This window comes from Salarias fasciatus, chromosome 5 (genome assembly GCF_902148845.1).
Source record: "Salarias fasciatus chromosome 5, fSalaFa1.1, whole genome shotgun sequence".
NCBI lineage: Eukaryota > Metazoa > Chordata > Actinopteri > Blenniiformes > Blenniidae > Salarias > Salarias fasciatus.
In genome coordinates, this window is record NC_043749.1 from 15,727,756 (window position 1) to 15,749,273 (window position 21,518).

The window sequence follows — 21,518 nt, forward strand, 5'->3', positions numbered from 1 at the left end:
ATGTGTTTTTTGGAACTTGAATGGCTTTTTTTTTTTTTGTGTTTTACATGCCCTCCCTCACTCCTCCATTCCCCTCCCCCTTTGTCTTGACACAGTGTGATCCGCTGCTGTATCTGCAGTGACTTTACCTGCATGTGGCCACTTCACATACCAGTCAATAATCATGCTCTGCAGCATGGTTATTGATTCCTTGACAGTAAACCCTGCCCGCTCTTTTTTCAGCCATACACTGACTGTCCACAAACTCCTGAGCAAACAGGAAATTAGACGCACGCCGGTCAGTGTATGGTCAGAGTAAAAGTTGACTGTGTCCGGGTGCAGAGGAACAGCATCCTCCTCTGCATCTGCCACAGTAACCCCCCCTCCCCCCTTCCTCCCTCCTCCCCCTCCCCTTCCTGAGACCCCCCCCCCCAGCCTCTCTCTGACAGTTTGACCCTCGTCTTCTGACCTGTGTTTGTGCGTTTGTGTTTGGATCAATGGCAGTAATGGCTCCGGTACGTCGGAGGACCTCTTCTGGAAGCTGGACGCCCTGCAGACCTTCATCAGGGACCTGCACTGGCCCGAGGAGGAGTTCGCCAAACACCTGGAAAGTCGCATCCAGCTCATGTCGAGCAACATGATCGAGAACTGCGTCAAGCGGTGTGTTTTCTTGGCGGAGGATAACAAACGCTCCGGGAAAACAAAGGAAAAACAAAACCAGACTGAATTTTTCATGCACGTGTTGTTTCTCTTGGATCTCAGCACCAGGATGGCTTTTGAATCCAAGCTGGCAAAGAGCAGCAAGTCCACAGATTTCCGCATTTCTCCAACATTATGCACCATGTTCAACGTGATGGTGGATGCCAAGGACCAGTCAGCTAAACTGTGCGCGATGGAGATGGGCCAGGAGGTAAAAACTTCATCTGAGTTACAGACTGCATGCTGGACTTCATTTTGACCCCACTGATAAAAAATACTGTAACACACGTCTCAGAGTATATTGTGAGCCTGACGAAGTAAATCAGCAGCGACCGTGCGCTCTGTCTCTGCAGAAACAGTTCCACTCTCAGATAGATGAGCTGATTGAGGAGAGTGTGAGGGACATGATCCAGCTCCTGGTTGCAAAGGTGAGACTTTAGCGAAGGACGTGAGAATAAACAACACTGTGACCTTTATTGAGTGGATGGTCAATAGCTCGGGGCTAATTCTGCTGTTTTTCCTCCTTTTTTTTTTAGTTTGTTGCCATCTTAGAGGGAGTGTTGGCAAAGATTTCCAGATATGACGAAGGCACCCTCTTCTCTTCGTTTCTTTCATTCACGGTGAGCTGAAGCTTCGTTTCTTTATTTCACCTCCTCGATTCAAGAACCGAGTGGTTTCTGCAGAACAACTCAAACATAATGTATTGAAAAACTGCTAGATGCCAAAGTTGGTGATTCGTCTGATTTGCTTTTACCAGATTTTTCTGGATTTTGTCCAAGAAAAGATCTTTTTTTTAATCTTGTGATAAGGAGTTAGAAAGTTTTATTTCTTCCTCAGCATGTTTGCAGGAGTCGTTGCTTTGTTCTCACAACATATGAGATTATTTTCTGCACATAAGCTGAAACAAATGTTATCTTTAAAGACCCCTGGGAAAACGCACATGCTCTTCCATATTATTGTAATAATTCCAGTTCATAATATGGTTTGGTCTTTTATTGTTTCACCTTCGATTTGACGGTTTTGTTTTGATTTCAGGTGAAAGCTGCCTCAAAATATGTGGATGTACCTGTAAGTTTAATCACGTTCGGCTGTGAGCTCTTCTCACCAGTAATTACACAAATAATGTGGCCTGATGCGTGACCCTGCTCTGCTTCTGTTTTTATAGAAACCTGGAATGGACGTAGCCGACGGCTACGTGACCTTTGTGCGCCACTCTCAGGATATGCTTCGTGATAAGGTCAATGAGGAGGTGTATATAGAAAGGTTATTTGATGTAAGTAAGATGCCGTCTCCTCCTCACAAGAAGGGAGGGGCCTTCCACAATGTGGCAAAACAACAGGGCAGAGGGGGATAAGTCCCATTTTGAGACCAGGAAATGTATTTCAGCCTGGCAGAAGAGGCTTTGCTGGCCTTCTACCTCTCTCGACTCGCTCTGTTTCTCTCTGTCTCTCCTCTCTCTGAATCGTTGCTGCCCTCTGCATTCTGGTGTGCATTGCCACAGTGCTTTTGGGCCTTTGTGTATCAAAAAAAGGAAACTTTTCTTTACAAAGAGTCCATAAAAGCATCCTCAAACCAAAAAAAAAAAAAAAAAAAAAAAAAAAAAGAAAAGAAAAGAAAAAGGATTATCGGAAGCAGTGCTCTCTGTGGAAAGGACAGAACAATGCACAGTGATCATGTAGCGGGGCTTTTTTAGATCACCTCTGTACTCTGCCGTCACACTCTTTCCACATGAAGCATGTCAGCCTGCTGAATGAATGACACTCAGTCTCCTCGGCCTCAGTCCACAGTGAAGCCCCCCCCCGCAGTCTCTTATTGTGAAAATACTGGGTGGAAGGTTCACTGCTGGATAGGCCCGAGTCACCAAATGATGTCAAACTCAGACGCTGACATGTCAAATACCCTTCATCTGTTAGAACAGTGGTTCCCAACGTATGGTTCAAGAGTAGCCCCAGGGTCCAGAGATACATTGGAGGAGTCGCACAGGGGATTCAGATGATCGGAGTGTGTGTGCGTGTGTGTTTGTGCATTACATCAGAAGCAGCCTATAAAATCCGCCTTTATACATTGACAAATAAACACAAATATGCTGAATTTATATCTGCTTTTGACATCAATTGAACATTGTCCCTAAATCGACGGTGTTCAGAAAATAGAAATTAACCAACTAAACTTCAGTTTAGTCACATAAAACTAAAAATAGAAATACATATATGAAAAGTATCAACTAATGTAGAAAATATATGAAGAGAAGGAAGCCATGTGGACGGTCCAGTTTTACTTGAGTGAAGTCAGTTAAAAAACACGCCTGTTGCTTTGCGGTTGCCTTCATAGTGTATTTTTCTACGGAGCTGTTCTGTTTTAAGCAGAAATCCATAAAGTGCTGGCCTAAAATAAGGCCTCCCTACTTCTCTATTGTTTTCCCTCTTTTTAAACATTACACTGTGGGCTCAGCTGAAGAGGGACTCACACCTTGTTCTATGAAGTCTACATAGGAGTTCTGACTCAAGCTGATAGTATTTTTTTGTGTAGTGCAATCCATCTCTACTCCCACACTTTTCAGCTGAGGAACAGCAGGACTCCTCACAGCTTTATCCAGCTCCAAATTTAAACCCGAGCAGATAGTACGAGGCGGCACATGCGACGAAGGGCTGACGATCGCGTGTGACCGCGGAGAGTCATGAACCAAAAGAGTTGGGAACCAGTGTGTCGGAGGGTGAAGAGAGCACTGACTTAACAAACATAATCCTGACGGGATACATTGGCCTAAATGTGTCCTCCATGTGTGATTTGAACGACACATAACGCTGTGACGTGTGCGCTTCATGTCATTCAGAAACTGTTCGTACACAGACCTGTGTCTCTGCAGGTGTGTGACAGCTTTGTGTGGTTCTCGAGACTCAGTTCTGTCTGTGAGGCGATGGTGTGAAGTTTTATTTTCATGTCTGACAGACTCTCAGTAGTCTGTCTTTATTTTTGTTTTTCGTTTGTTTTTCCTTTTCTGTTGGTGTGTGGCTGCAGAAGAGGGAGTCCCGTGCCGGATAAAAATCCTTCTGTTTGTTTTTTGGTTTTTTTTTTTCTTTTTGTTCCAGTGTGAGGAGTGATACTGTCGTGAAGTGGGTCTGCTTTTGTCTTTGAGGTCCACACTGGCCTGCCCACCCTCCCCACCCCTCCCTGTCTCCCTTTTTTGTGTGTTTTTTCAAGTTGTACCCCTCGTGTACAGAAATCCAACTCAGCACTGTCGTGTTCAATGAAAGATAAATCGAGCTGTGAATGTTGCAGTTTTAGCCTTTGAAGCCACGTGTCAAAGACGTCAATGTTCCTCTCTTTCATTCGAATGCATTTCCATCCATCCATCCGCATGCATGTGAAACTCGCTCCTCTGCGCTGCATCGGCTCTGCCTTATCTCTCTTTCTCTCACAGGTTTGTTTCAATCCTTTTTATCTCCTCTTTTTCTGATTAACACCATTCCTGCTGCCTCCTCTCTTCAAAAAAAAAAAAAAAAAAGAAAAGAAAAAAAGAAAAGTGGCACTTATCTCTAGTGTTGCATTGCGTTGTTTTATCACATTATGTTGGTTGGCATGATTTTAAAGTCAAATAATCTTCCTGTGTACATCTTCTAGCATGACCCTCCTCCTAAGAGTTCTGCCTCATTTGCACATAGAGCAGTCTTCCTTAGCACGTACTCAGCCACCCACCCACCTGCGAGATCTGCATGCACTGCACGCTCAACTCGACTGTGAAGTGGACAGGCATCTGCATATCCGGCTCAAACCCTTCAGCCACTCACCCAAAACCTGATCTCAACCAAACCTCGTCCAAACAAGCCCATTCACTCCCCACACTCCTGATTCGGGCCCTGTGAAAACTTTTCCTCTTGGTTTCCCGAAGCGTGAATTCCTGCCTACTCACATGTTTAAAGTTGACTTTTTTCCTATTTCTTGAAGGTATGATACTGTTTCTATTAGGCGTGCTGTTCTCTTGTAACTTTAAACGTGCACAATGTGGGGAAAGAAAAAAAAAATTCAGGCCCAATGCAAACCGGAGAAAAGATACAAGAAAATAGCACCGCTGCTCTTTGCCTGCAAACCATTCGCTCACTCTCATTCTATTTTTCTTTTGCTAATGAACCTGTCAGAACTATAATTTTAATTCCCCATGGTAGTTTTACATCTTACGGTGTAGGGTCTTTAACTGCATCCCATCATCGCCACATTAATAAATTATAAATAAAGCCTAAGTAATTGCCTTCAGTAACTGATGGGCCGTGCAGCTTTTACAAAATACTGACCTCAACATTTATTGGGAGCTCAAAATGTTGCCGCAATACAAAGCAGATAAATCTATCAGTGCTTTATGTCTTCCCCATTTTACTCATTCCCTCATGTAGCCGAGGCATCCGTCGCAGGGTGTGATTTACAGGGAGTCCACTCTACTGTGTGTGTGTGTGGTTTTCAGGAACATTACTTACTGACCCATCAAAAAATATCCTCCATTTATCCTCAGAAACTCTACTTACTTCGGTCACTGTAATCGAATTTACTTTATTTAAAACAGTTCAAACACACAATGCAGTTATTTCATGTAAAACTTTCGCTCTGGCGAAGTACCTGTGTGTAAGAATGGTCTGACTTTCTCTTGAGATCAAAAAAGAAATAATTTATTTGAGTTACTTAAAAAAATGTAAAAAAAAGAAGTTCTCAATAGAGTTCATGTGGAAACAAATTCTGTATTTACGTATAGTCTAATTTTGTGCCTTAAGTTTAGTTATGCAGGTGCATATAAACCATGGAAAGCTTGTTTTTCACTCAGTTTAATTTGACAACAACTTTTCTAAATACACCTTTGATTTCAGGCACTCTTTTTTTATATAGTTTTAGCTTATAAGGCATAAACATCAACAATAGAAGCTATTGAAAGAAAGATTAGAAAGTTTATGTTCTCATGGTTTTGACTGATAAAACATTTGACTTTTAAGAATAATTGTAATTTCCTTAAGATGCACTTAATGATAAACATGTTCAGTTCAGTTTTCTGTTTTATCTCACTTAAAAATAAAAAATAGTAGTAATAGCAATTTCTGATTAACAAATGCAAGTTTTCTCTGATTTATAAAGAGTCAGAGAAGAAATGAATGAGTTTCTGATGTGTGTTCTCAGTGTGAAGCTTGAGCCAGGATGCCATCACCTCTCATAAGCTCAGCGAGAAGACAAGATCGGAGCAGGAGTTTACATCTTTAAATTTAAATTTAAATCATAATCACAGTTTATAGGACGTGTTTAACCTTTTTTTAGCTCTTGTTTGGAGGATTTTACTACATCAGTAAGGGGAATGAATGAATGTTTCTGGAGCTAGTTTGTTTTGCTGTGTACGCTCTCTGCTACTTGTGAGAAAGACGTGAGGAAGACCAGGTGTTTTATCCAAAGGTAGAATTACCAGAGGTGGAAAAAATATTTAAAGTTAGAATACCGATTCAGACTTGTTTACTTAAGTACAAAACTGAATTCCCAACTTTATTGAACTTTTTCTGGTTGTGGTAGGAAACACAAACACACACTCACAAACACACACACGGCAAAGCCACATGCTCATTCTTAAGTAGGTAAAACTGATATAAAACTCATTTTATATATAATAAATATAATACTTCATGGATAAACTCTTCATTTCACAGCTGTTACATAAATAAAACACTAACAGGTCTTAATCAATAACAACAATAGGGTTGCGGCTTTTGAATTTGATTTTCAACACTACTCTTATGTCACCTTTTTTTATTTTAATCACAAGCTAATCCTGGAGTGTATGGTGTGTGTGTGTGTGTGTGTGTGTGTGTGTGTGGAGCACTGTGTTGTAACTTCAAACAAGTGACTTTGTATCACACACTCATTTAAAAACTTTATATTTGGGAGTATCTTCTAATTTCACCCTGTTGAGACTGGCGGGGCGCTGAGGTCGATCGCAGCTCAGTCTGGGAAGCAGGCGGAGTGTGAACAGACTGCCGGCCGATCACAGAACAAACAGGACTTTTAATTTTGGGAACAAAGTCTTGGCATTAAACCTCTATTGATTTGACTTATTCACTCTTCATTAGCCAACTTCTGCAGCCCTCAGTACACTTAACTTTTTGCCTTTCTCCGTCTGACTCACGGGGTCGAGGATTCAAGGAATCTTATGTGACTCATCGAGGTTAAACGGGGAACTCGGCAGTTTGTTGGGAGTAAAGCTAAATGTTCATCAGAAAGGAAAAAAAAAAACAAGAACAGATAGCCAAAGGATTCAGTGGAGTTTCTTTGACAGATATGTTTCTTTCTTCAGTGGTTCAATACTTCACATCACTTTCTCTCAACACATTTAGTCACATCAGGTTGAAAGTACTCGATTACAACAGAGGACAGTATCCGGTCTGAAAGCTGCAGATTATTACTATTTCTTCCACGGTGGAAAGAATCCGTTGAAGCAAGCACACAGCGGCTTGTGATTCCTCTGTAGACGATAAGAATATTTTTAAATTCTGAACATGACTTCATGTCTATGTTGTGACAGCCTGTTAACTTGCATTGACTTCTAATTTTGACGTATGAAATGCAAGACTGTCTGGTGAAGTGGGCTAGACGTTCACTTTTAACAGCTTCTCTAGATACTGAATTTTTCTTGACGTGATATTTAAAGGCCCCATATTGTAGAGAATTTGTGTATTTATGTTTTGATTATAGAAGATGTCAAAGTACTGCTGGGAGAATCTGAAAGCGCTCACTGAAGAAATTGCGCTCAGAAAGTGTAAAAAGTAGCTTGGCTGTCTAAATTCATCACGGTGGTGAAAAGACTCGCTGGTGTGTGTCGCTCTCAGGCTAACGAAGAAACCTAAGTGTCTGCAGGATTACTGAGCTTTAAAACTGAAGGTGACCTGCTGTTGGCCTCAGTGTGTCTCACTCAGAAGACCGTCAGCTGAAAGAGACACAAAACAGCCTGATCATGAAGAAATAAACCATATAAATGAGATTTAGGTCTTGAAAAGTAACATATGGGACCTTTAAATACATTTAGTGTTTCTGTATGAACTGAGTTATTGTCCTTTGTGTGTCTCCTGAAGCTTAGTTTGATGATGTGGTGTCTTGAGTATGTGTGTGAGTGTGTGTTTTTTTGCTGGAGAGTGTTGTGTTTGTGTTTCAGCAATGGTACACTGCCACCATGAACCTGCTGGGGACCTGGCTGACTGAGCGCATGGATCAGCAGCTGCACGTCTACCAGTTAAAGATCCTCATCAGGATCACCAAGGTGAGTGGGCTCACGTCCAGGCCGGGGTGCTGAGAGGTTCAAATCCGAACCTCAACGTGTAATACCCTTTCACCCCCCACCCTCCCCTCTGCAGAAAAAGTACCGGGACTTCCGCCTGCAGGGCGTCCTCGACTCCACCCTGAACAGCAAGATGTACGACACGGTGCGCAACAGGCTGACGGTGGAGGAGGCCACCGCCTCGGTGAGGGAAGGAGGCATGCAGGGCATCTCCATGAAGGACAGCGATGAGGAGGACGAAGAGGACGACTAGAGCCCGCGCACTCAGCCCCCCCCGCCCCGACCCCCTTCCACACTTTTGACTTTAGCCTGGTTACCGATGCATGTACCAACTCAGATAGCCACTCTAGGACCTCTTTGTCAGCTCGAAATGCCTATGAAGGAACTATTAACTATAAAAATAGTACTTATACTGAAGAAAATCTAAATGAAAAAAAAAAAAAAAGTGGAAAAAATAACCATGATTGGCAGTTTAGCTGTGTCATGATAAAGATAGCACCTATCTTTGAATCATTCATTTCTAAATTCATTTCTATGTGTTACTAAGCAATATGGAGAAACCATTTGTTTGACAATGTTGAGTGAGATTAATAGGTGTGTCCCTGTCCAATGCAAACCTATATGGCGCTTCTTTGTCGTATTCTACATTCATTAATGGTACATTGTCGTGATGATGAGTGTGTGTGTGTGGACCCTTCTCTTTGTCTTGTCCGTTTTTAAGTGAATGCCAACTGCTTCAAACTGAAAATAAAGACCTCTGTATTTGTTTACGGCTGTTCCAGATAAACTGTTGTCTACTCGCTGTTAATTAACATCGACAGTAAGTCCAGACCTGCATTTTTACCATGTGTCAATGCTATGTGATCTCATCTCAATTACGAATTAGACACGATTCAGCAGGAATCCTGAACTTCAACGAGTGGGTATTCTAGAGATGCAATATTCTCATAGCTCCATTTTGATAACTTGGGAGATTCTATTTTTATTTCAACATTAAAAGGCCTTGAAAACAGGTTCTATTTTAATTGAGTTGCACTTTTACAGAGAAAAGAGCAAAAATAATTTTTTTTATTATAAAAAAAAAAAAGTTGGTCCGTCTTTGTTCTGTAATTGTGTAGAATGAGATGTCTGGCATTTGTTTGGGTCTCACTGTTGTTTTGTATATATTCTATAAATATATATATAAATATAAAATGCTGTACATTGCATTCTGAGCCATCGCTGCATGCCTGTGGGTTCCCACCCTCCCCAAACGCTTTCTGTTTTCTGTGTGAATTAGCTGGTGGATTCATTCTTGCTTTTGCCTTATGAAAGCCAACAGTTGTAATATGCAAGAGCTGTGGCCTCTAAATAAAAATTATTGTACATGTCCATCCTCTCTCGTGTTTCCTGGCTGCACATCAGACAACGGGCGCACCGCGTTCGGCCGTGTTCAGCTGATCCATCCATTTAATAAACCACTTTGTCCAATTTAAGGTTCTACTGGGATCAGTGCCCAACTGCATCTCTTAAGTTGGATGAATCAGCATGAAATATAAATTAGCGTTGATAAACATGCTCAGATATACCTTATAAAATGTGGCAGAGCTATAAAGAATCGATCTACTCCAATGTGAATTCTCCCTCCTTCAGCTGTTCTGCGGGCTGACAGTAGGGGGCGACATGAGGAACAGGAAACCATGATGCAGTGCACCCAAAAGCCAGACTTTATTTAATGTAGAGCAATACAATTTACCTATTAAATAACACCATTACACTAGAATAAGGTATATAACGGCATCATAGGAATACACTGCTATGATACTGTCATATAAACTTGATATGATGGACAAAACCATTTTATTTCTTTTTTTTTTTTTTCCTTTTTTGCTTTTTTTCCTTTTTCTCTTTTGAGTTATAAAATAGACTTAACTACCAACCTGGCTGAAATGAGCTGAAGCAAACACACTGGCTCTCTGGACCATTTAACCAAATGTCAAGAAAATCTGATCTGAACGTCAGTGAAGCAACTGCAGCAATTCAGACAGGAATCTTTTCCACAAAAAGTACAATCTGTCACAGGGCCACTTCACAAACCAAATCTTTGTATGAAAATATAAACTTCTGTGATCACAAAGGTTTACAGGTTTTTTTTTTTTGTTTTGTTTTTTTTTTCTTTTTCAGTCAATGTGTGCAGCTACAGCACTCATGTTTTAAATGTGAGCAGAAATATCAAACAAGGAGGAGGCCGTTTCTGATGAAAACCAGAATCTGGTGTTAAAAAAAGAAAAAAGAAAAAGGTTTCAAAGCAGAGTGGTCAGGACTTTTGACTTTTCTCCAAATGTTGGAGAGTTTTAAGCGGGTTAAACAAACTCCCCCTTTGTAGAGAAGTGGATGGAATCAGGAAAGGAAATAAAAATAAAAATGCTGTCGTTAAAAAGCACGCAAATCAATCAGGAGCGAGGGGCGTTCAGGGTTCGAAAAGGGCTTATAATTATAGCAACAAGGTAATGCAGAGGAGGATTATCAGTCCAGATAAAATACAATTTACAGTATGAATTTAAATCCTTGTTTTCCAACGTGAGGAAAGAGTCTGATTATCTACTGGAAGGGGAGTTTACCGAGGCGACGGCAGAAACGAGCTTCACTCGGCTCCAGTTCACAGCAGAAACCTGCTGAGTGACCGTTTTAGACTCCAGTCGATTCAACAGATCTCAGGACAAAACCACTCACACGTCGCAAAGTGGAACCACGTCTTTGGTTACAAATAAAGCATTGATCCCCCTAAAAGAAACTACAGCGCCTACAGAAAGTTCCCACCCTTGTTCTTCTATCTGTTCAAAGCAGGTTTATCAGTATTAAAAATAAGGAAAAACCGATTGCACAAATTTCCATCTCTACAAGAATGGCTAATATAAGGCTAAATAAACTAAAAGCCAAAAAAACTCAAGGAGAGAGTTTGTCGACATCTGTGAAAAACAAAAACTTCATTATGAAGACAGATGAATATTATAGCATAACTAAAGACGATCCAACAGGGAGAGGAATCAAACACTCTTCCAAGGCACTGATCAGCGTCTTCTCTGTCAACTACACTCATTTAGTCTGCTGCACATTTCTTCTAATTTACAGCTAAGCCCAAAATCTTACTTTAACCAAGGCAAATTTTAACTTAAAGCGTCTCCCAAAAGAGAATAAGACAATGTTCAATAAGCCTCATATTGGGGCAAATAAATACAAATCTCAGCTTTTATTCACATTTGAACAAAATCATGTCCAAAATTATTCATACTGATGGAAAGACCCTCCAACCTGAAAGAGCTGAAGCTCACTGCTGAAAATATTGGGCAGAAATAACCAGCGCGGACAGGCGAAAAGCTGGTCGCTTATGGCAAGTGTTTCAAATAGCCAACGGAAGGCTTCCTCTACAGATTACAGAGACAGGTATGGATAATTTTGGTCATGCCAGTTGTTGTTCAAATGTAAATAAAAACAGATTTTTTTATTTTTTTACTTTTTTTCCCCACAATGGTCCTTCCTGTGCATTGCCTGAATTTGCCTGTGATATAAAGAATTCTGGGTTTAACTGTTCTAAACATCTGTAAAACAGCAGTGCAGGGGTCCGAGACAAGCCAAGTACGATCTGCCCTGAATATCTGGGAAGGTTCAGGAGCATCTGATGGAATTATGAGATAAAATGCAGCCGCCAGAAGCCCAGAGCTACACAAAGAACAACCCATTAAAGAGCAGGAGCATTTGTGCAATCAATTTCAGGTAATTGTTCCTAATCTGGACATATCCGTCATATTTCATTTTCACATTGATGCCAAAGTTGTTTTGTTTAATTATTCTCTAAATTACAATCCCCCACAGTGAATCAACAGAAAAACAACATAACTTCAAGGAGAGTGAGAACTTTGTGAGGGCACTGGTTTGTGTAAGTACAGAGAATCACTACATGTGTTAGCTTTTGAGTTTTGACTGCAAACGTTAAAAAAAAAAAAAAAAAAAAAAAAAAACTAAATAAAATTTTGGAGGAAGAAAATATTGCTGGAAATGTGTAGTTTATACATGACAAAAAAACTATAGATTTCCCAAAGATATGAATTTACAGCAAAGCCAGTGGACAAAGAGGCCGAAAGAACAAAAAGAAAAAACATTGGTTGGATATTAAGGATATAATATATATATATAGCGATATATTACAAAACAATAACAATATAAATCCCTGTAAAAAGCAATAAATGTTCACATTAGATGTTGTAACACAGTTTAACAAAATAAGCCATAAGTACATTTTACTAGACAGCAGTGAGATACTGGGACAATAATATATAGGCAGGTATGAGTCTTCTGGTGTGTGATTAAAAACAAAAAGAAAGAAAAGCCTCAGTTAGTTTGAAGTGACGAAGTGACAGAAGTCATGCTGGGCTGTGTTATGTTATGACGTGACTTTTCCTTTTGGATCGCCTCAACTCGTCCTGATCTTCATGCTTCAGGGTGATCTCGACGCGCTCAGAGATCCCAGTGCGGGATCGAAGACGGTTTTCCCTCACTGGAGTTAGGCAGTAACACTGATAGTATAGTGCAAACTGGACAGAGTTGCTTGTTTGTTTTTGTTTTGTTTTGTTTTTTTTCCTCGTGTCAACTTAAAACAGGTGCAAACGCTCAGCAGGATAACATTTAAGACCAAAAACATAAATATCAAAAAACTTTTATCAGTATAAAAAGTAATAAGGTTATTCATTTAATCAATAGTCTGGCAAAAAAGGCCTCAGATAAGTTCTCGGATTTTTACAAATCAAGTGCCTGGAACAATGTCCTCAGACGAGGGACTCCATGCTCTCAGCAGGGTCCGACTCGTCCGCGATCACCGCCACCCCATTAGTGTCCATGTGCATGGGGCTCAGGCCGCCCTCTCTGTCACCGACCAGGCTCAGCATGGCTTTGTAAAGGTACTGGTACTGCTCCTGCGCACACAAAACACAAAATATATTAGCGCTACAGATCACCGCTTCCTGGATAAATGGCCGCAGTAAGACGTGTGACGCATGTGTTGGTGTTGCATTAGTACCTCCTTCCTTTTCTACATTATTTTAAATGACCAATTGAACCAAACCGCTGCCGAAAACCATTACGAATGAACGCAGCAAACAGAAATCACACTTCAACGGGAAGCATCACATCAGTATGACGGATTTGGAGCCCATGCTGAGCTGTCAGACACCCCGGTAAAGAGCATCTTTCTGGGTGTTAAAAAGGTTTGAAAAACTAGTTTTTCCTCTGCACTGAAAAGCAGATAGGGTTTGTAAACACAGGGAATCATCAAGCCAATAAAGGTCAAGAGTTGGAATTCATTTTACCAGCTGAGGGGAAGAAAGAGAAAAGCTGATGTTGTGTTGTGTTTACTGTGTTTACTGATGTGCTTGATTTAAACTAACAACGGTGGTTTGTGTGTGTGATCCGGTAACAAACTGATCAATGCGGCTCTCAATACGCCTTCAAGCAGTAGGAATTGATTTCTTTTTGGCCACTTGAAGGCAGCAAAACAAACTAAACACAACAAACACCAGCTAGTCAAATGAATCTGGTTTAAAGTGTCTGTAAACAACTCATGAAATCTTTATACCTTCTTCCAACTGATTGTAACGTTTCAGATTAATGTTTTGTTTATAACCAAGATCTTCTTCTCACGTGTTCATTATCTACAGTTTGTCTTTAATTCCATCGTATTGAATTTATTGTGTTTTGGAATGTTAGCTCATGCACGTCATCGACATTGTTTTCACGTCGTGTGGCGGCCGCATGCGTCTGCTCCGACTCACTAAATCAGTGAAGACTCCCGGCCTCATGAGATTGATCATCTTGGCCACCTGATAGATGTCCACGACGCCCTCGTTCTCCAGCTGCTGCGACAGCGTGGTGAGCCCGCAGAGCATCCCCGCCGACACCGCGCCGTACCTGAGAGGAAGAGACGCTCACAGTCACCCGGACCGCCTGCCAAGGCGTTTCTGCACAACACCCGGGACCGCTCCACCTGTCGCGACAGATCGCACGGCTGATTTCCTGAGTGTGTCTTCAGCTTGCTCGGATCGCAGCATCACCTCAAATAATTGATTGTTAAAGTGAAGTGGCAACTGCACTGGGAAATAACCCCAAAAAACAAAGCTTTGAAAACAAGGTTCAGAAAACTGAAATTGGAAGGGTTTTTTTTTTTTTGTTTCTAATAAAAATTGCAAGCCAAACAACAAAATGGATCGTCAAGATCTAAGAAGAAAACAGTTCATCTGAATTAAATTGCACTCGTCAGGGGATTTAGTCTTATATTACATGTTGGAGATTGCTCTGCACCAGCATAACATCACGTTAGCTTCGAGTGCAGATGTGAGTTAATGAAATTAAGATAGAATGAGAAAAGAAACTGACTGAAATGAGGGGATGAGGATGACTCGGTAACAGACTGAGGTGTGAGAGAGACAGCAGGAAGTGTCCTGGTATTTGTGACGACTGTTTATCACCCAAACTTTAAAAAGCTCACCAGATTTCGTGGACAAATGGAAACACTTATTTTGAAAATCTAAATGTCTGAAGAGATTTCTACCATTTCTTAACCCTTTAAAAATTCAGTACGATTTGGAACTGAAACAGCTCCAGAGACTTAAAAAGAGGGTAAAATGTTTCAGAACAGAGAAGAATGGAGACGTGCAGCGTGACGTACTCATCGTGCACGATAGTGGGGCCATCGCGGGTCATGGCTTCCTCTTTGATGACACTGATGAGCTCGAAGGTGCTGCTGAGAGGAGCGTCAGGATTCGGCCACTTGGGGCACTGAAAGTGTCGGACCTCCAAGACGTAGTCGTCCTGTTCCAAGCCGGAGAGAGCGCACGTCACTACCACACATCACCGTAACGAGACGCGCTCGATCCACGCCACACCGCGGAGCGGCAGGTACCTGCGTGGCCTCCAGGATGAAGTCGTGGATGATGATCTGCTCCTCGTTGGAGAGGCACAGTCTGTCTTTACTGATGAGTGTGACGGTGAAGGCGATGCAGTTCATGGCCTCTTCGCGACTCGGCCAGTAAACAAATTCATCTTCAGCCTGCCGGGAGGAGGGGGAGGGGGGAAAAAAAAAAAAAAAAAAACGGTGACACAGACGAGGCTGCTTAACTGATTCATCGGCACATCACCTCACTGACGGCTCTCCTTTCTGTGCAGATGACGGCGTGTTCACACCTGTCAGGTCGAGTCTACCTAAAAGCAGATCCGGCGCAATCTGTGCTTCATGTGTGAACGCCGAACCGGCAGAGTGAGAGCTCCTCTAAAGAGCAGAAGCAGGTCCACGTTCAGACAGACGGTTGGATTGAGGTTTGAATGCAGTGCCGACCAAAGACGCCTCAACAAAGAACAACGGGATGTGACAGGTGTTGGATTCGCCGCTCCCATGCTGTGCAGCTTCACGAGTGAGCGGAATGGAGGGATCCCTGCTGATTTTCTCTCCACCCTGCGTAACGCCTTGAAGAGTTCTCTACTGCTAAAATGCCAACACAATATTACAAGTCTTTTTAGATAAACTACCAGTGTATTGGAAATAACTAATTTTATAGCATGTTTTCAGTCATTCTGCTTTTGTTTTGTCTCAATGGTGAATCATTTGGCTGTCAGCCGTTGTAAGAAAAAAAAAAAAAAAACTTCATCACTATACCATCCCTAAAATTCTTGAAATAAACTTAGCTACATTTTGTTGTTGGGACATGAAAGCAGAAGAAGGAGCACTTTTACTCACTGCACCACCTTGTGGTACAAAGCGGTAATACATATCTGACTGGGCTGTTAACTTGATAGATTCTCTGCAAAACACTGATGAATATTTTAAGTTTTTTTTTTTGTAAGTAAAGATATTACAGACTGTATCTTTAAAAATCTGTCACATCATTAATGTACCAGTTTATATATTTTGGCATTTCTCTTTGGGGCTTTGGTCTGACACAGGAAACCACATCATAGCAGCATTTTTAAGTAATAAACCAGACAAAAACTCAAACTTTGTGTGCTCTACTTTCACGTACCAGGCCCTGGTTGTCAGGCAGCATTACGATAATTTGAGCGTTGTGGTCCCAAATCATTCTCCAGAAGTCTGTGGTGGTGTGGGGCAAAGGATGCTGGGTAATGATGAACTCATTACTCCTGTAGTAGCCCTGAGGTGACAAAGTAAGCTGTTAGCCTCGTTTAAGCTCGGATCATTCACACAGGCGAAGAATTTATAAAATGAAACAGATCATTTTCTATTTCTATGACATCCTAATAAAAGTCACATCCGTCAGGAAAATCCTTCAAACGACATAATGAGCACAGATAAAGAAACAAAGCTCTGTAGCAGTCACGCCGTACCATTATGTAGGATGCATTAATGTAATCTGTTCCTTTCATGCCAGGCAGAGTGGTGAGTCCGACCCTTGCTCGCTCCGCTGTGAAGAGGCGCAGATAGAAAAGCAGCCATTAAATCACAACCCGGGCCTCTTTAATATATCACCGGCTGATAATGCTCACATTCATTACCAGGCCCGGCGGTTGCTATGGCAACAAGCACCTCCTTTCCCACCCTCTCAGGGTTGTGAAAACGCACAGACAGATTAACTTATCGGATTATGGAAATTGATTCTAATTTTGGAACATGAATTGTCTTGAAATATTGAAAGATAAGATAAAAATATTGGAAAAAAAAAAATCCCCACTTCATCCTAAGTGTAAATCCAAAATCCAGACATCAGTGTGAAAAGCAGAAAGCCATGTAAAATGTTTACTATGACTGCAGATCAGATGTTAAAATCTGCTCCACATATAAATGAAATTCAGCAATATTTCTGAACAATACAAACTCCAATATCTAGACATTAACATACCTCCCCATGATGATACACAATAAAATAAGTTAGAAACAGACGAGCTTCTTGAAAATAATTAAATGTCAAGATAAGTTCTTTGAATAGCTCTCTGAAAGGATCCTCAACAGCATTTAAGGAGCCAAATATCCCTTTGGTATGTGTGAATACAGAAGGGAAGGACAAAATAAACCAAATAATTCACAATAAACAAAATTTCTGTGCATCAATTTGGTGTTTTTGTGCGTTGACTAAAAGTCCACTGTGTGATTACTCATAAATGTTGTGAATATCTAATCACAACCCTAATTATTAACAGAGCTTTGATTAAATACTCACATCCCTTAGGGATAGAAATGCTTCTGAAAGACTGAACATTTCCACAGCAATCTTTAACTTCCACACATTCCCAGAATTACCCCCATCTGTCAGTGTTTACCACACCTATTACATCCTGTCTCCTGTGGCTCCACTCATCATTGTGTGTTTGAAGGAAACAAAAAGAAATTTGGGAGCTACTAAATATGGTCACTCGCACAGCGGAGAGCCATGAGACGAGTGTGTCGCAGCTGTCACCGTATGACTGAACTGAAAACGTCTGGCGCGCAGGTTCGACGTGATGTTTCCAAATACTCACAGGGAACCACTGAGGAATTGCGGTTCTTCTCCTTGTTGCAGTCTTTCTGGGCACTAAAACACTCCACAAAGCGCGTGTTGCACTGAGTCAGCAGCTGGCGAGAGAAAAAGAAAGAAAGAAAAAAAAAAAACACAAAAGTGATTCCTGGGAGTGACTGTAAAATAAAATCAAACACTACCAAATAGATAGGACGGTTTTTAACACCTCGAATCAACAGTAAGCCTCTCACATTAGTAATGAGCCTGTGAAGCCCAGAAGGAAGTGACATTATGTGGGAGCAATTAGTTTGTCTCTCCTGATGTTGAAAGAACGGGAGCTTGATGAAACATTCATCAAGCTTTGCATAAGGCAGCAGGGGTGACAGACATGACTTCATTACAGCGAACATCAGAGGCGCGCTCAAACTATTCCCGTCTGGGAGCCGGAAGAGTCACCGCGCGTGCCGCTAACGAGCGTTTGATCCGCGAGACCACCTCAAATTCGGCTGACGCCGCCACCGCGGGCCCGTGACGGCTGGGCTAACCGGACCGGTCAGGCGCCCGGACGGTTTTACTCACCCTGAACTGCTTCTCCAGCCGCGTGCGGCCCGTCGAGTTGGGCGTCAGGATGCTGTTGACGTAGCTGTGCAGCTGCCAGGCGGGCACCTCCGTCTCCCGGCACAGTATGGCCTCCATCAGGGCGTCGTGGATGAAAACATACTGCTCCTGAGGGCAGGCGCAGGGGGGGGACGTGATTAGTATAAACTATGCAAGTGAACACAAAAAAAAGAAAAATCTAAATGTATGAAAATAAAGTATTGCGACAGGTGACATATGACACAACTTAAATATAAAAATTAAATACAATATAAAGTATCAAGGAAGGTGTTGAGTTCAGCCAGCTAAAGACCTCAAACGAAAAAAAAATGTGACAATAGAGCTCTAATCCTCTACTAGTTAAAAAAACAAAAAAAAAACTGACATGTAAGTTCAGCCTGAGCACAGCGAGAGCGGACTTACCGCTGTTATACAATCGCCTGTGTTGTGGTGAGCAGATAACTAATTGTTCAGTGTGTTGTGCTGAAAGCACGGTGAGCGTAACCTTTAGCTGAGCTCTCAGCATTAAACCGAGCCACTTTCATAACTCCTTATCCATCTTTAATCACACATGACCTTTAGAAAAGAAATCCAGTTTCCAGAACACACTCGGTGGTGGGGAGCTTCTCACCTCGGTCTGGACCAGGTAGTTGCGTTGTGTGCGGATATGCTTGAGGAAATCCAGGACGCTGACTGTGCTTTTGTCCTTGATCTGTTGCAGCATGCTGTCGATGACGATGTACGTTCCGGTGCGCCCGACCCCGGCACTGAAGACCAGAGCGCAAGACCATCTGAGTGAACCCCAGGCGCGATCTGAAGCTCATAAGTAAGTCTCAGTTCGAGCAGCAGCAGTGACGTACCTGCAGTGCACCAGCACAGGGCCCATGTCTGCGGTGCGAGCTGCAGACGAGCGGTTGATGAAGGTGAGCACGGGAAGCGTGTACTCTGGAACTCCCATGTCAGGCCACTGGGTGTAGTGATACTGGACAACTACGCGCTCATTCAGCTTCCCTTTGGGATTCCCCTTCTGACCCTGAAACAAACCCTGTCAGTGTTATCCAGGTAGTGATACAAAAGCGTATGGAGAAAAACCTGAAGAGGAAATTTTGCTGAAAGCCACATTTGAGCACAGCGCGCAATAAAATATGTATAATAACACTGCAATACTGATAATACTGCCGTAAGGAAATGAAGATTAACTATCAACCTGTAGAGATGAAGGAGTCAAGGTGTGCTATGCTCCACATATCGGATGAAAACTTCCATTGCCTGTTGCCTATAAATGATTACGAAGGTAATATTACTTTTGCGAGATAAATGTCTGCTTTGTGTTTTCTCTACTGACTAAAAGCACTTTAATCACACTGTAGGTTTTTAGAATTGATAGAAAGAGGAATATGGATCCCCAGAAATTCAGGCAACTCAAAACCGTGACGGTAATAGTGTTTCACCACTGCAGAGGTGGGGGCATAAAGACAGCACATTAAAATTGTTATTGACTGGAGAACGAGACCGCAATAATTGTGACACAGGTTAGTTTTACCAGTCTGATAATGTTTTGCTACAATAATAATCTTCATACACAGAAAAAAATGTTGAATGCAATTAAAAGAAATTGTTTGAAAATCCAAATGAAAACATATTCTGAGAGAATTAAAAAACATTAAAGGATCTGCGGACTGAGCGTCTGATTAACAATGTGAAGCACATTGAAACAGCTGAACTCTAAACGTAGCTAAAGTCTCCTCACAACACCAGTCTCATCATGTCCTGCTAAACAGAAATTGTGAAACTAATTTTAAAACTGACAGAGAGTGATTTTGGTTACCTTCTTAACTTTAGTGTTTCTGATGAGGAAGCGTCTCAGTGTGTAGCAGGCGTGGACTTTGGTGCTTTTCAGTGTCACCACAATGTTTCCATACTGCTCGCTGTTTTCTGTGGGCCAGTACTGGTCACATTTCCTCTGAAACACAGACACACACATTAAATTAGGCTTCAGCCGTGCGCCCGCCGCTGCTTGATATTCTCGGACTGAAAGAGACGGGAGTGAACCTACTCTGCCTTTTTCCACGAGGTTTGTGATCATGACGATAATTCCGGTGTTCTGCTCCCACACCATCCTCCAGAAGTCCTCGAACGTCGACTTCAGAGGACCCTGAGCAGCTATATAAGCTCTGGGCCGATTGTAACCCTGAAATAAGAGCACGTCGGAGCATTGTTTACTGGTGAGATGCAATCAATCCTGTCTCAATTTCCCCTCAACTCTGCTGCAGCTCAGATAACTCACTGACACTGGATATTCGGAGGTCACGGGATTCTCCAACTGACAGAAACTGTCTGTGTTCAGGCATTAATAAGCATCATTCAAATAAATCACACTATTTTACTGGCTGTTGGTTTTTATTACCCTGACACCTCAGTTGACATTTGAATAAAGCTGTCAGCACATTTAGCACTGTGAAAAATTCCTCAATAACTCAAATACTTTGCAGAGAGATAAAACCTGCAGAGGGAATACTCAGCCCGGCTGGTGGGACTCACATCCACATAGTTAGCGTTGATGTAATCCGAATGTTTGGCATCTTTTCCCGCTAAAGCTCGTAATTTCACCCTGCTGTGATCGTCTGTGGAGAGCATCGACACGTTTGTGTGAATTATTGAGCGGGTGAAAAGCACTTGAAAAACATGATCGGTTTTCACAGTGGCAGTCTTCATAATCAGATTTTGCGTTCGACTCACAGGCCACGATGTTGATGTATCGGTTTTTGTGCTTGTTGTCGGGATGATTGGAATGTTCTGCTGTGATTTTCAGGTCGGCTGTGGAGCGCTGGACCTCCTACAGGGACACAAGAAAAGCCAAAAATGGGTTTTGATTAAACAACTGAGAAGCTCCGACAGAACTGAGGAAGTTATATTCATTTAAACTGGTAAATAGTTTGATATGATAACTTATTTCTTTTTTAATCTGAAGACCAATAGTATCACGACAATGGCGGCTTTCGTCTTTCTTTCCTTCGGCTGTTTCCTCAGCATGAGGAGCTCTGAGAGCGGGATGAACGGGGATTTGGAGTCTCAGTGAAGGACGCTTCAGCAGAACAGATGCTTACTGCCACTGGGGTTTGAACTCAAGCCTCCAGTCGAACAGCTTTCTTCTTTTCTTCTTCGCTACACCACAGCGCACTTACCCAGCCGAAGAAATGAACAATATTTTCCTCCGACAGAGCTCCACGGTGGTGCAGTTTGAAAAAAAATCACACACACGAGCCTCACATCAAATGACCCCAATTAGAAGGAATACTCCAGGGGTGAAGCTTTTGCCTCCTTTCTTAACCCAGTTACACAAAAACTGTGTTCCCATCCAGCCGACCAGCAGACAGACCTTCTCTAATTAACCTCTGTCGCTCTGAACTCTCTCTCCATCCTTCTCTCAACCATCTGTTCAAGATTAGCCACTCGGCACACGAACACGTGCACGG

General features: G+C 42.1%; 2 protein-coding genes across 13 annotated transcripts in view; one reads left to right on the forward strand and one right to left on the reverse strand.

Annotated features, from left to right (window-relative positions):
• cadpsb (Ca2+-dependent activator protein for secretion b) overlaps positions 1-9,345 on the forward strand; it is a 63,661-nt gene extending 54,316 nt beyond the window's left edge. For all 12 annotated transcript variants that reach the window (XM_030091239.1, XM_030091240.1, XM_030091241.1 and 9 more), the window contains 8 exons: positions 484-639; positions 742-889; positions 1,032-1,106; positions 1,215-1,298; positions 1,714-1,746; positions 1,844-1,951; positions 7,850-7,954; positions 8,049-9,345. In XM_030091239.1, the coding sequence (XP_029947099.1) occupies positions 484-639; positions 742-889; positions 1,032-1,106; positions 1,215-1,298; positions 1,714-1,746; positions 1,844-1,951; positions 7,850-7,954; positions 8,049-8,225 (886 nt within the window). In that variant the 3' untranslated portion in view covers positions 8,226-9,345. The remainder of the gene's footprint in view (positions 1-483; positions 640-741; positions 890-1,031; positions 1,107-1,214; positions 1,299-1,713; positions 1,747-1,843; positions 1,952-7,849; positions 7,955-8,048) is intronic.
• Positions 9,346-9,818: 473 nt separating this feature from the next.
• Positions 9,819-21,518, reverse strand: part of LOC115388224 (receptor-type tyrosine-protein phosphatase gamma-like) — a 110,276-nt gene continuing 98,576 nt past the window's right edge. The window contains exons 16-29 of the mRNA XM_030091231.1: positions 20,782-20,878; positions 20,584-20,666; positions 20,099-20,233; positions 19,871-20,005; positions 18,903-19,075; positions 18,674-18,809; positions 18,025-18,171; positions 17,468-17,561; positions 16,340-16,416; positions 16,018-16,146; positions 14,904-15,050; positions 14,670-14,812; positions 13,777-13,912; positions 9,819-12,921 (exon numbers count right to left, since the gene is read on the reverse strand). Of these exons, the coding sequence (XP_029947091.1) occupies positions 12,775-12,921; positions 13,777-13,912; positions 14,670-14,812; positions 14,904-15,050; positions 16,018-16,146; positions 16,340-16,416; positions 17,468-17,561; positions 18,025-18,171; positions 18,674-18,809; positions 18,903-19,075; positions 19,871-20,005; positions 20,099-20,233; positions 20,584-20,666; positions 20,782-20,878 (1,779 nt within the window). The 3' untranslated portion in view covers positions 9,819-12,774. The remainder of the gene's footprint in view (positions 12,922-13,776; positions 13,913-14,669; positions 14,813-14,903; positions 15,051-16,017; positions 16,147-16,339; positions 16,417-17,467; positions 17,562-18,024; positions 18,172-18,673; positions 18,810-18,902; positions 19,076-19,870; positions 20,006-20,098; positions 20,234-20,583; positions 20,667-20,781; positions 20,879-21,518) is intronic.